Source organism: Misgurnus anguillicaudatus, chromosome 19 (assembly GCF_027580225.2).
Source record: "Misgurnus anguillicaudatus chromosome 19, ASM2758022v2, whole genome shotgun sequence".
Classification (NCBI taxonomy): domain Eukaryota; kingdom Metazoa; phylum Chordata; class Actinopteri; order Cypriniformes; family Cobitidae; genus Misgurnus; species Misgurnus anguillicaudatus.
Genome location: NC_073355.2, coordinates 18,831,109 through 18,845,358, shown reverse-complemented (window position 1 = coordinate 18,845,358; position 14,250 = coordinate 18,831,109). Strand labels below are relative to the sequence as shown.

At 39.0% G+C, this 14,250-nt stretch overlaps 1 protein-coding gene across 1 annotated transcript in view; it reads left to right on the top strand.

The window, feature by feature from the left end:
• LOC129432378 (E3 ubiquitin-protein ligase rnf213-alpha) overlaps positions 1-14,250 on the top strand; it is a 46,191-nt gene that overhangs the window by 21,714 nt on the left and 10,227 nt on the right. Inside the window, exons 25-48 of the mRNA XM_073856637.1 lie at positions 83-218; positions 3,277-3,468; positions 3,541-3,671; positions 3,747-3,904; positions 3,985-4,194; positions 4,609-4,796; positions 5,673-5,793; positions 5,872-5,972; positions 6,068-6,250; positions 6,342-6,508; positions 6,585-6,690; positions 7,041-7,155; positions 8,513-8,717; positions 9,656-9,852; positions 9,929-10,051; positions 10,599-10,709; positions 10,837-11,079; positions 11,164-11,239; positions 11,361-11,395; positions 11,502-11,602; positions 11,820-11,976; positions 12,671-12,842; positions 12,946-13,040; positions 13,956-14,207. Of these exons, the coding sequence (XP_073712738.1) occupies positions 83-218; positions 3,277-3,468; positions 3,541-3,671; positions 3,747-3,904; positions 3,985-4,194; positions 4,609-4,796; positions 5,673-5,793; positions 5,872-5,972; positions 6,068-6,250; positions 6,342-6,508; positions 6,585-6,690; positions 7,041-7,155; positions 8,513-8,717; positions 9,656-9,852; positions 9,929-10,051; positions 10,599-10,709; positions 10,837-11,079; positions 11,164-11,239; positions 11,361-11,395; positions 11,502-11,602; positions 11,820-11,976; positions 12,671-12,842; positions 12,946-13,040; positions 13,956-14,207 (3,575 nt within the window). The remainder of the gene's footprint in view (positions 1-82; positions 219-3,276; positions 3,469-3,540; positions 3,672-3,746; positions 3,905-3,984; positions 4,195-4,608; positions 4,797-5,672; positions 5,794-5,871; positions 5,973-6,067; positions 6,251-6,341; positions 6,509-6,584; positions 6,691-7,040; positions 7,156-8,512; positions 8,718-9,655; positions 9,853-9,928; positions 10,052-10,598; positions 10,710-10,836; positions 11,080-11,163; positions 11,240-11,360; positions 11,396-11,501; positions 11,603-11,819; positions 11,977-12,670; positions 12,843-12,945; positions 13,041-13,955; positions 14,208-14,250) is intronic.

Here is a 14,250-nt window from a genome sequence, read left to right as displayed (position 1 = left end):
AACTGTTTCTGTAGTCATTGTTTAATAGTTTTTATTAGCTTTCATACAAATATGACTAACATTTATATGATTATGTTATTAGCTGAATTTCTAAAAACCGTAAAGAAAAGACTTCATTCGCTGCTGTGTACACATGATCAAAACACACTCTCAGCCAGTAGCTGGGTCTCCAAGGAAGCAATGAATATTGATGCCTTGCACGAGGGTGGAACTTTCAGGTATGTGTGAGAGACAAAATATACATTCTTTAAAAATGTTTTAAGTTACCTTGGATGTTTTGTTACCCTGTATCTCATACACTCTAAGAAATGATGCTAAATAGCACTAAAAGTGGTTCACTGGCTCGTAATCATCTCGGTTATGGATGTAACCCTCATTCTCTGAAGGTAGGGAACGGAGACGATAGTTGATGACCAATGAATTGGGAACTCGCTAGAGAGACCAATCTGATTTGAGTGTAACTACAAAGAAGGGTCTCTTATGCTCAGCTGAAGAGACCTAGCCACCTCAGCAGTGGTACAGTAACCGTGGCGAAGAGACGTGACATCTTCGTTCCCTACCTTCAGGGAAAGAGGGTTACATCTGTAACCGAGATGTTCCTTTTCAGTCGGTCACTTCAACATCACGTGTGGGTAAGGGGAATGCTGCGGAAGCCACGCCCTTCTAAGGAGGTCCTTCAGTGGAATGAACAATATGAAATTACCGGGTAGGGTTTTACTGCATATTGAAGTCTCTGATGTGGCTTCATAGAGACTACACCAAACAGAGATGGCAGATGGGCTCTGCCAGGGAAAACGCGGGCTCGTGGCTATACCATGGAAAGCTGGGTCTCTCCATGTTTCTACCCACTTAGGGTGAGAACACGGGAGGATACCGGCTCGACGCGGAGGCTGTAGAACCTAGCAAACATGTTAACTGTCGCCCACCATGCAGCTCTACAAATGTCTGTTAGCGAGGTGCGCACGCTAGTCCCAGGAGGAGGCAACAGCTTGGTAAGCCAGAGCAGTAGCGTCCACTTTCCAGTAAGATATTATTGCTTGGAGATAGCTTTTTCCTTCTGCTGAGCTCCATAACAGACTAAAAGCTGTTCTGGTCCTGAGGTTTTGCATTTAGTTAACATATATGCAGAGCATGGATAGGATAAAGCAAGGCCAGAACCTTCTCCAAATTAGCTGGACCATACGGCGGTGGAGTCGCCACTCGCCTGAAAGTGATGCCCTTGTGAGCTTGTCGGTTGCGTGATTAAGCGTGCCTGGGATGTGAATGGCTTGAAGCAACCTCAGATGCTTCTGACTCCACCGAAGGACATGGTGGGCGAGTTGCGACATGCAATGGGAGTTTAGACTACCTTGCCAGTGGATGTATGCCATGGTCGCAGTACTAGCACGTCTTTGTCTTGTAACAGCCATTTGGTCAATTAATGTGCCAATTCAGCTGGAGAGTCGTCCAGACCCTGGAGACTGCATGCCCGTTTTAATTGGCCCCAGCCCGTGGCTAAGGCATCTGTAAATACAACAGTATGCCTTATACCTATTCTAAGGGCACACTGGCCGAAAAAACGAGGGGCCCGACCACAGAGTGAAGGTTCGGCGGCAGACCAACATGCCATGCCCATCTCAGGACTCGGCAGTGCAGCTAATGTTGGAGCCATAATGTCATATTGAGCAGCCCAAGCGGTGTTACAGCCGCTGCAGCTGCTATATGCCCCCGGAGCTTCTGAAATAACTTCAGTGGGACCGCAGTCCTGTGTTTAAATGGATTCAAGCAGTTTAACATCGACTCAGCATGTTCCTGTGTAAGGCGTGCTGTCTGTGCGACCAATTCCAGTTCCATACTGAGATAAAAGATCTGCTGCACAGGTGCAAGTTTGCTCTTCTCCCAGTTGATCCGAAAGGCCCAATCGGCCAAGTTCCTGAGCACCAGGTCACTGTAAACGCATAACTGCTCTCGAGACTGTGCTAGAATAAACCAGTGGTCCAGTTAGTTGAGTATGCGAACGCCGTGTTCTCTTATGGGACAGCCTGAAGGGTAGAACTTTGTATTGGTATGCTTGCCCCTCTTATGCAGAGTGCAGAAACGGCCTGTTTTGTGGGGAGAATCGAGACATGAGAGTACCCGTTCTTCTGGTCACTAGCTGCAAACTAAATGTGGAGATGAACATGTGTGCAACCCCAAACATGTCAGGCAACCATCCGTAGGTGCCACATATCGACCGCATCCAGAAACACAGGGTCTTTAAAAAGACATAAACACACTGTGTACACGGGTGAAATGCTGTCTTTAAAAAGACACAAACACCCCACTCTTTTAGAGGAAAACTTTTGCTCTTTAGTTGCTGAGGCTAAGAGTTAAAATTACTTAATAGTTTTAAGTTGTTTACATTTTAAACATGTAAGTGCACCAAGGAGATTTTGGGTGTTTTCACACTTTTCATGGGTCTGAGCGCAGTTCGCTCTGTTTTAGGCCCATATGTGAACATGCCAAACAGTCTCAGACCCCTTTAAAGTAAATCGAAACAAGACCTTCTAAGGAGGGGGTCTGAATATGGTTCATATTTGAGTACTGGTGCAGTAAACGTGCAGTGTGAACACAAACCGCCCCATTCCCTTTTTTGTTTATTCCTGTATGTCTCTCCCAATAAGCTATGTAAAGCTGTAAAGAGCTGTCCAACACAATGCCATACAGCAGGGTTCCCCAAATCTTACCCTGGAGGACCGGAGCACTACAGAGTTTAGGTCCAACCCTAATCAAACTTACCCACCTGTGATTTTCTAGTGATCATGAAGACCTTGATTAGCTTGCTCAGGTGTGTTTGATCAGGGTTGGAGCTAAACTCTGCAGTGATCCGGCCCTCCAGGGTAAGATTTGGGGAACCCTGCTATACAGCATCACACAATTAAAAATCATTGATGCTACCCTAGTTTCACCGCATAGTAAGACTATATGTGGTCACATATTGTAATACAAACAGTAATTAATGTGCCAAAAACATTGTTACTACCCTTTTACTATAATACACCTATAGTAAATGTTTCTAGGGGTTGTTAAAAAATAAGTGTGAACATAAAGAGATCTAAGACCCCATTATTGCTTGAGTGTCCTCTTTCAGGGACAGAGACAAGAACTCTGTCTTTTTTGACTTGGTTCACCTCATGGTCCACTATCTGGGGGTCTGAGTTTGGTTCTCAGGAAAGAGGAATCAAGTGTGTAAACACCATTTTATTTTTAATTTTTTTAAAACAACTTCTGAATATTTGTTGTGTTTTTGTTTCTCAGACATGCTCTTTGGAAGCGAGTTCAAGTAGTAGTCACTCCATTCTTGGCACAACTTGTGTCAATTATTGATCGTGACTGCAATCTCGACTTGTTGCTGGATAAAAACTCTGGAGAGTCAATAAAGAAACTGTGGTTGGACATTTTTGGCGATTTGAAGTTTTTGGATGTTCCTTACGCAAGAGTGGATAACAAGTATGTCATTCTTTGATTTATTCTAACCTCTTGAAGGTATTTCTTTCATGACTAAACAGCCATTTTTAACAACTCAGAGACAAAAACGATCTTGGTCCAGAGCTACCTTTCAGTTGAGAAGAACATGGGTTGCACCATGCCTTTTAGCTGGAGAATTAAAGACTACCTAGAAGAGCTTTGGGTATACGCTTCACAGCGAGAAGGTATATTATAACTTGATGGTTTGCAGTTGAAATAAAGTGTGTGAAATTAAACTCAGGCAAAATTTCTTTTAACAGGACAAACACTTAAACAATTTGAAGAGTTTTTTTCGACGACCCCTTTGGGCAGGTTCATTGCTAAAGCAACCCAAGAGATGCAGGAGGAGTTTTTCCACAGGTATCTCCAGGATTTCATCTCCATGACCCTGGATGTAAAATCAGATGTGGATCTTGAGGTGGGTATAAGACTCTTTTATTGTTTATTCTGCATGTTAATATAACCGTGTTAATGATTGTGTTGCTGTTTATCTTTCAGCTCTTACGTGGAGCTCTTACTTGCGCTGTTAATGAGCTTCGAGCCGATCAGGAAGCAAATGAGATTGGAGTCATTTCTTTGCCATGGGTTCATGCTGCTTATCATCATTTTAAGAGCCGTATGCAGAACCTTAACAGAATGATCACTATAGAGCCTCAGATTGCTCAGATACTCCTGAAAAAAAGAGATTCCAGAGAGGGCATGGAACTGGTGGGTGCTTCTTTTCTACTGTATGGATGTTGACTACATCACAATTTTGCTTGAAATGCTATTCATATAATTTTCATGGGTTGTTTTTGATCTTGTTTGTTAAAATAGGGCTGTCAATCAATAAAAATGTAAAAAAACAAACAGATGAATCACCCTTTTTTGTGTGATGTATGTATGACAAAGCTCTGCCAGAGCGTTTTTAAAATACTCTGCTCTCATGGAGCTTTGTCATACAGTGCGCTAACCAGTGCGTTAAATTATTTAAATGCGTTAATGATTAGTGAATGAATCGCATGCATTAACGTGTTAGTGATTAATGAATTAATGTAATGCATTAAATCGTTAACAGCCCTAATACAAATGTATGTACATATTCTACTTTGGTTACTTCCTGACTGCCTGTTTGTATCTTAGGTCTTAGATGTATATGCTGCTCTAGCATGTATTGAATACTTGGAGCCCCGGACTCTGGATGGAGATGCTCAAAGTCTCGTCTGGCTCAGATGTGTCAAGAAACTACAGGTGCCAATTGAGCTGGTCTGCTCTGAAGAGAACCAGCGTCACTATAAAGAGAGGAGCCGACAAATGGTGGCCCACATTCAGTGAGTTATGAACAGTGCTGTTACCAAGTTAGTTTGGACAGTTTTAATATTCAGTTTTTGAAGGGCCTAGAATTCAGTACGGATTGTGGGTATTGCACACGATTGTATAAATTCCCGCAAGTTCTGCACTCATAACTGATGGGCAACCTTCCAATCTCTCTGAAGCCAATACAAAACTGCAATTCATTGACTGGCCGCTAGAGGCTAGCTCCAAAAGGGAGTCAATCCCCATAGACACCCATGTTAAATGGCTCCCCTAGAGTTAAATATTTGATTTTTACAGTTTTGTAATCCATTCAGCCGATCTCCGGGTCTGGCTGTACCACTTTTAGCATAGTTTAGCATAATCCATTGAATCTGATTAGACCACTAGCATCACGCTAAAAACATACCCAAAGAGTTTGGATATCCTTCCTATTCAAAACTTGACTTTTCCGTAGTTACATTGTGTACTAAGACCAACAGAAAATTAAAAGTTTTGATTTTCTAGGCAGATATGGCTAGGAACTATACTTTGATTCTGGTGTAATAATCAAGGACTTTGCTGATGTAACATGGCTAATAAAATAGTCCCCTTAATAACTTTAAATAGCAGGGGACTATTTTCAGGCAGCATGTTACGGCAGCAAAGTCTTTGATTATTACACCAGAATAACTAAAGTAACTAAACACTAGATTGTTAAAGTTTATATATAGGTTTATGTTATACAAATTGACCTTTTCTAAAAGCCCTAGGAGAATTGAACTTTTCTTTTTTTTATCCCATTCCCGTTTTCACACCTTTAGTTACAATGTTTTTGCAATTTCCTGAAAATTAGCAGTTTTGGAGATATAAGCTTTTCACCTGATGCAATAAATCTCCATTACTTGATTCAGGCATGGCTGGCATCGCATTTACTCTCTGGCCCTGTTCGTGGAGCACATGCTGCTGGGTGTCAGTGAAGTACAGTTGAAATTGAGGCCGCTTGTTCTGCAACACACTCGACGTCTAGCACAAGTACGTTGGCTTATACCGTCCTCTTTTGCAGTCATTCTTAAAATGTTGTTTCTTCATTATTTAATATTTTTCTTAAAGGTCCTAGAGCAGAACTCAGACCTGAAAATGAAGCAGCCGTTTGAGGCAGTGATCATCGTACTCAAAGCATGCAAAGAAGATGCATCTCAGAGCATTTTTAGGTTCAGATTGTTACAATTTTGTAGAAGACATAGTATAATATGTAGCTAACGGTAGATAGGGCTAGACTAGCTTGTGTGTGTGTTTGTTTACCCAGATTTGGCATTCAAAAGTGTCCTGTGTGCATGGAAGACCCTAAGGATCCTTTGAGTTTGCCCTGTGACCACATCTACTGCCTGGCCTGTATCAAACAGTGGCTGGTGCCTGGTCAAATGCACTGTCCATTGTGTATACAAGAAGTGCCTGATGACTTTGAGCTCAAGTCCTCCCAAGAAATACAGTAATCCTGCCTCTCGATATCAGTTCAATATCATTTGTGTGCCCATATCTGTATAGCATTTTGAAAGACTGTATGTTTTTTTGTTAATTAGGGGTCTCATCAATCAAAATGCCATGTTCAGGAAGCGTTGTAATGCTTTCTTCATTGATCTGGTGTCCACCATGTGCTTCAAGGACAACATTCCACCCAGTAAAGACATCATCCTGCACCTGCTGTCACTTCTCATGGTAGAGGCCCGCACACTCCCTAACATCAGAGGTATGCCTGTGTCTGTAGTGTATGTTTTGTTATTGAGCTTCAATAACAGTTTGATCAGAATGCTTTTTTGTTGTAGGACAAGACCGGCGATTTTTGACAAAGGCTCTTTCTCCATTTGATGACTCCGTGGATAAAAATCCAGTGGTGCGTTCTGTGGTGCTGAAACTCCTGCTGAAGTACAGGTGAGCACAGAGCTCATTCACACAAATAACCATAGCTAACGATAACTATAACTTTACATTTATTAACATCCAGATCAACGAATGATAACATTTTATTTATTTTAAGTTCGTATACTGTAGTGTCACATTTTAAAGCCATTTAAAAAAAAATGACCTTAATTGGCTGCCCGTGTGTGATTGTGCATGTGTATGGTGAGCTGTGGTGTGACGGGGCCTAAAATTGACTTTTAAATTTAGAATGAATTGGACGATAATTTTATACTTCCTTGATGTCAATGAATCTTAACAGCCGCATCATACTCTCCTCACATATAAATCAAATTAATATCCTTCATATTTTTCTCCTTCAGTTTTGATGATGTGAAGCACTACCTTCAACGTCATCTGACAGAGGTTGAGCAAAACAACATCATAGAGGAGTCGGATAAAACAGAGCTTTATTTGTTGTACATAAACTGCTTAGAGGTATGTATGTCACTGCCTTTACAGATGTGTGACCATGTTTGACTGACAGATGCTTGAATGTCCATCTTGATTTAGTTGTCTACAAAATCGGTGTTCCTTATACTGATCTAATTTGCTTACTGTATTAAAGGGGACATTTTACAAGACTTTTTAAGATGTAAAATAAATCTTTGGTGTCTCCAGAGTACGTGTGTGAAGTTTTAGCTCGTAATAGCATATAGATAATTTATTATAGCATGTTAAAATTGCCAATTTGTTGGTGTGAGCAAAAATGTGCCGTTTTGGGTGTCCTTTTAAATGCAAATGAGCTGATCTCTGCACTAAATGGCAGTGTCGTGGTTGGATAGTGCAGATTAAGAGGCTGTATTATCCCCTTCTGACATCACGGGGGGGCAAATTTCAATTACCTATTTTTTCACATGTTTGCAGAGAATGGTTTACCAAAACCCAGTTACTGGGTTGATCTTTTTCACATTCCATAGGTTGATACAAGCACTGGGAACCCAATTATAGCACTTAAACATGAAAAAAAGTATGATTTTCATGATATGTCCCCTTTAAATAATTTTTTTGTCCCTAATGAAGAAATTCGTATCTACATTGGGTGCACATATATAAACGAAATATATGATGAGCTTGGATGAAAATCGCTAAACGCCACCTCTGTAAAAAATGAGATAATGATATTAACCGAATGCTCTTGGCATGTATTCTACATTCCTCAAATACCTTCTCTTTATATCCACTTAATCTCTACATCAGGTCCTTCCGAAATAGTGGCCTGTTTGTTGGCAGAATGCTTTAAATGCCACTTCGATTAAGTGCACAGTTAAAGATATGTATAATCAGCAGCATGTAAAAAGAATGTGGCAGTGACATGGATCACAGCAACCCAAATGTGTGGTTTCTTCACTTTTACAATGTGACTTTCATTATTTGCATCTTTAGTGATTTTGCAACAGTTTATTATGCAAAAAAAAAAATCTTTTGAAGTGGAGGTTTTTACCACAAAAGCTTGCATGCACTTAGAGGGTTTTGCACTGAAAGACAGTCAAATTTGTTGTGACCAATAAGGCATTTCAGTTACTGACTAATAACCTTTCTATTGCCATTAAAGTCTAATTACTCAACCGAAACATAAGAGCCTGATAAGTGCTCTTGTCAGACACACTTAGAGGGTTTTGCAACTGAACTTCTCGATTCACTTATGTTAAATTATTTTATGAAGTTAAATAAGTAAAATTTTTCAAAACAGTGAAATTAATTGTGCAAATTGTTCTTAGGAACTTTCTCTGATTTTTATAACAAGAATTTAAATAGAGTTATTGTTACATTTGATTGTCTCTTGTGTGTTCAGGACTCAATGTATGAGCGGACGCAGTGGCACTCTTTAGGCGAGCAACAGTTGATTCTTCAGGAGGAAACACACTTTCTACAGGGGTTCCTTCTCTCAGAGTTTGTGTCCTCACAGGTTGCTTCTATAGAGCACCTGCAGTACATGGCTCGGGTGCGACTCTGCCTAGATATGACCGCTGACTTGTTTGTCAACAAACTGACTGATGGTAATGCTGAGGCTTTAATATTTAGCATAACTGATAAACTGTTTAACAAGATTATAATAAAAAAGAAATAATTTATCTACAAATAACATTTCTCACATTTTTTTATAAGACTAAACATGTTAAAGATCTGTGACTCAACAATTATTTTAATGGGGCAATGACATCTAAAATTAAATGAAAATTCTTGCATGTCTTGTGACTAATTATTATATTGAGACAGCTTGAGTCATGAGAAATAATTTCCATTAAGATTTGATTTTATATGTTAATTAATTTATTTTAAAATATGAATAATTTCATATCATAATTTACTCTTATTCTACAACGCAAAAAATATAAATACTGTACAGAGTAAAGGCCAGACTAAAGTATTATCTATTTTTTACACATGACACAGTTTACGTACTGTACAGCCTAGAGTATAGTCAGTTTTTTACGTGTATGTGAATGTATGGACACGGTCGAACGCAGAGCCTTTTTTTTACTATATCTACACATGCGTATTGCAACAAAATGCATTGCATCTCCTGGGCTACGTACTACATTCTACTGTAGGCGCATGCGCGACTTATGGGTACAAGGTGTGTGGAGTTTCAAAAATCCGGCGGTGCGCATATAGTACTTGCCAGATACATTGTACATTACAGATTTTAAAAACTACTTAAAAAAGTAGAAGTACACAAAAAACTACTTAATTACAATAATGTAACTGTAATTCGTTACTTTCCACCTCTGGGTATTACAAATTATCGCAATGCTCATGCAACAAACATCAGCGCACATGTATGAGTCAAATAAACTATGCTTTGCAAGGCTGTGCAAACAGACTATATCCAGAGCTTAACTGGCACTAAGCTTTTAAACGGTTTAAATTTAGTTTTATAATATTTTTATTAATGAGTTTTTCCCCTGATTTTTATTGTAAACCTTATGTTTAGGTGTACATGAGGAGCTGCCAGCTGGAAACTCGGCATTTATGAAAAGTGTGGTGGATCTGTGCTGTCGCAGTAGGAATGACTGGTACAGGGTTTACCTCATAAGAAAGATTTGCAGTCTTTATGGGGTCGAGTGTGCCCAGAAACTCCTACAACTGGATCAGTACAAGTGGCTGTTTCCTGAGGAGATTCTTCAATCTGTGAGTTTTTAGGTTTTGAAGGATTAACAGGGCACCCTGTATGTTATGCTTTAACAATATATTACATGTCTTTCAGAAGCAAGACAGCAGCCAGATTGATCAGTATCTAGTGTGTGGACCAGACTACAAAAGTATTAGAGATGCAGTAGCCAAAGCTATGCTGGATGGCAACATGGAGAAATTACAGAAAGCCATTAAGGTACTTTTTTGAACACCTCGTGACAATAATGTCAATAGACAGCATTTTCAGGGATCGAAGGCACTTGCATGCAGCAAAAATATACCTCATTTTAAAACACTTCATGTATCATTCTTGGGTAAGCCCATGTGATGAGCTCTCTGAAGATTTCATCCAACATGGCAAACAAATAAATATATTTTTATTTAATAATTAAACATCTCAGGCATTTTTTAAACTTAGTAAAATCTCTTGACCCAGGCTGAAATTACACACATACAGTATACATATGAAGAGCTCAGATGCAAAACCTGCTATGTGTGTTTTCTGTGACATGTTTTCTTGTAAATTCGCTTTTTTATCAGACTTTTGATAGATTTAGATAAAAGTCTGTATTTCTGGATGGCCTGAGGAAGTAGATTTTAAGCAAAAGTATTTGATAAACGTATAGTATATGTGCAAACAGCATTCAGTTAATATCTTTTGCTTTTTGAAGAGTCAACATTTTATGGACCTACAGGTATTTAAATATTTTTCTAAAAGTCTTATTTTATATTTTTGCTTAAAGGACTGCAACTGCACACCGATGAAAAAGGCTGTTTATCTGCTGATGGCTTTGTTCAGAGAGGTCACCTCCCTGTACAGAACAGACAATTTGAGCATGCACCCTAACCCTGTGGTAAACCCGACTACATGACAAGAGATTTAATGCTGCACATATCTAAAGTTATGATCGAAAAGTTTTGAAGGAACAAAAAATAAACGTGCCTTATTTCATTTGTCCCTGTTGTTTTTGTGTCGTGTAGCTATGTGCTGCATTTGAAGAGTTTATCAGGAGTTCAGATGTCCTGGTCAATAATGAAATGAGAGCATTTGCTCAGGCACTGGTGATGAATCGGTTGCATGCCCTGAATGTACAAGCACAGGCATCATCCAGAGATCCCAGGCTGGTGGAGATTACAGTTCACATGGCTGCAGTGTTGCTGTGTGGAAATCTGCCTGTACTAAAGCCACTCCAGCAGCTGGCTTTCTCCCCGCAAAATATGACGGTACCCTTTGAATTTTCACATTGGGACATCATAGAGTCACTTTACCACAACTACAGTATGTTTGAGTCTGATATTTCCCCACAGGCTTCATTCATTCCCACTATGCCTGATGATATGTTGATTGTTGCCCAGCAGGCCATGCAAAATCTTCGGTGGTACTGTGAGTGGAGTTATTAATTGTTGATTTTAATTGGTAAAACATAGATAACCTACAATTTTGAAAAAAAGAGGTGTTTTTAAAGGTGGGTTCATTTTAAGATTTTCTGTTTTGTTTTTGACAGCTTGTCCTAATGGTCATCCATGCACAGTTGGTGAGGTAGGGTCATTTGGCACAACACACAACATATTAATAAAATTTTTAAAATCATGATTTTATTATTATTATTATTATTATTATTATTTTCTTCTTGGTACCTTTCCAGTGTGGTCAACCCATGCAGGTGGGTCGCTGTCCAGACTGCAAAGCAGATATAGGGGGCGCAAACCACATACCTCTTCAGGGTTTCACAGCCATGCAAATACAGTGAGTTACTCTGACAGCAGATCCTTGTTGTTCCTATTATATTTTATCTAGCTGAATAAAGAATATTGTGACAATGACATTGTGTAATCAGTTCGTAGCTGACAATGTGTTAATCAGGTAGATTATGTGTTTATTTTTTTTATCTGATTGATTCTTACTTGGTTATGTTGTTTTGTTATTGAAGTTTTTGATGTAAACACTTTATTTCTTTTGATAGAGGGGACCGCACTAAGTCGGGACACATTTTGGGAGATGCACAGCGCCGTGACCAACCTGACATGCAGGACACTAAGAATATGTCACCAGCCCCCTTTACTCTTCTCAGACTGTTTACACACATGTCCATGTTGCTGGGAGCTGAAACCAATCAGCCGGTAATATGTTTTTGAGTGTCACATTAATAGCATGGCAACATTAGTGTGTAGCAAACTTCCTCTATCTGCAATTGGTAGATGATAAACCCATATGATGCATATTCATACTAATATTATGGTAAAAGGCAAAACCTTACACTACGTTGGATCTTCTAACATACAGCCCATTGCCTTACAAATTGTTCCTCTTAAAGGTTTCGAGACTTTGAAAGAACATATGCAATTATTAAATAAAATAATGTACACTGCAAAAAAAATCCAGTAAAAATATTAAAAAAGTTAAGATACAGTTACTTTAGAAGTGAAATTACTGATTTGCTGAAAAAAGTTCATGAAGTAATTTTAATATTTTTTACAGCCCCCAAAAGCATTCTTGTAGCTTATATGGATCAACCCCCCCTGATAGAGTCATAGGCCTATGGAGTGCCATAGGGATGATGCATTTTTGTAGGCCAACCCAGAAGTTAGTGGGACACTGGTTCCCTCGCAAAAAGCTTATTAATTTTAATTTAATAAATAATTCCTGTGTTTAACAAAAGTTTGTGACACTTACACGTTTTGTCGAGAATGTTAATATTCACAGATGAACACAACTTTTATGATTTTTGAAGTCTGGATGCATTTACTAGAAAAGCAAAAAATTTAAAATTTCATAATAATATTAATAATATACTATTTGTTTTTATTTAAATAGAGTATCATTCAGATGATCCAACCTGCTGTACCGGATCCTGGACTGTTCCTTATGGCTCATCTTTTGAAGGATATGGAGCAGTTAAGCAGAGCTCTAGGAAAAGGGGTGGATGATACGGTCAACACAATCCATCTCGCCATCCACAGTCTGCTGGAGCCCCATCCCAGCCAGTGTAAGAGTACACACCCCTCACCTTACCTTGTGTTACTGTCATATTAATGCCATCACTCAGAAAATGCAGTGGTTGAAAACATATAATTATTACTTTTAAACAGGGCCTGCTGCATACGATCCGATTCTTTCTACTAAAGAAGCGAGAAATGGTTGGGAAAATGCCATGAATACTGATGTCATCACACATGTGCTCAAGGTAATGGGTTACACTGCAAATAATTACATTATTTCTTAGTATTTTTTTCTTGTTTTCTGTACAAATATCTAAAAATTTTTTATTTAAGATGCATTTTCTTGATGAGCAAAATGACCTAAGAAAATAAGTCTTGTTTTTAGACAAAAAACATAAAAAATTTAAGTGAGTTTGAGTGAATAACTAAGTGAATAACATTACTACAATAATGAACATAAACAATTATTTTAAATCAGAATTAGATGCAGCAAGTTTTCAGTTGTGTGTAGATGTAGTAGTTTGCTTGTAATTTTAAAAATATATAAATATTGTTACGCTATAATTCGTAAAGGTTATGCAAACTACATACAAGATAATGCGTTACTATCTAAATCCATCAAAATCGAATAATGCCATGTACCTGTCTGTCCAAAAGAAGCACTGCAACCATGGCATCATCTTATCAGACCATTTGCTTCCCACAGCTTGGCCGTCTCCAACGCGGAAAAGCAATACCGATGTTAAATCGGATTTTTTATCTTTTTTTGTTGTTGCTGTTTCACTGCCTTTCTCCCCCAGTTTACACAGCGGACGTGAACGCGCTGATGATGTCTGTGTGTACAGGGTGCGCAATGGTATGCAAAAACATGTTGACAGAGGAGAAGCAAAATTGCATTCGTCCAATCTTTGCATTTGGTCCGAACAAAATTATTGGTTGAACATTTTTTGGTCCTATGACATATATTTACTTACCGTAGTGAATGCAATTAGGATGTAAGAAGACTTTCAACCAGCTTAAATAAAAATGTTTCTGGATCCAATCACCTACACTGCCTTTAAGTTGTAGTTGCGTTTGGAAACATGCTCGATTTCCTTACTTTCCATTTTCTGATCGTTTGCATTTCTGATCTTTTCTGTTTCCATACACTTTTCACTCAGGGGTTGGAGCATCAGCTAAAGGAAGTAAATAGCTACATCAGTCAGGATGAGCGTGTGTCTTCTAATCCGGTGTTGAAGCTGACCTATGGAGAGCCTGCGATTTTCCTGCGCTCTCTGCCCCAGAACTCCCTTATTCATAACTCATCTGTCTGGAGCTGCAGAAGGAAGGTTTCATTGTTAAGTCTGGCACATATTGTGGAGCAGAACAATGGCAGAGACACATTGCCTGTTCTCTGGAGGTTCCTGCAGAGGGTAAGACATCCAGCAAAGAGAGTGTTTCTCAAAACATGCAGTT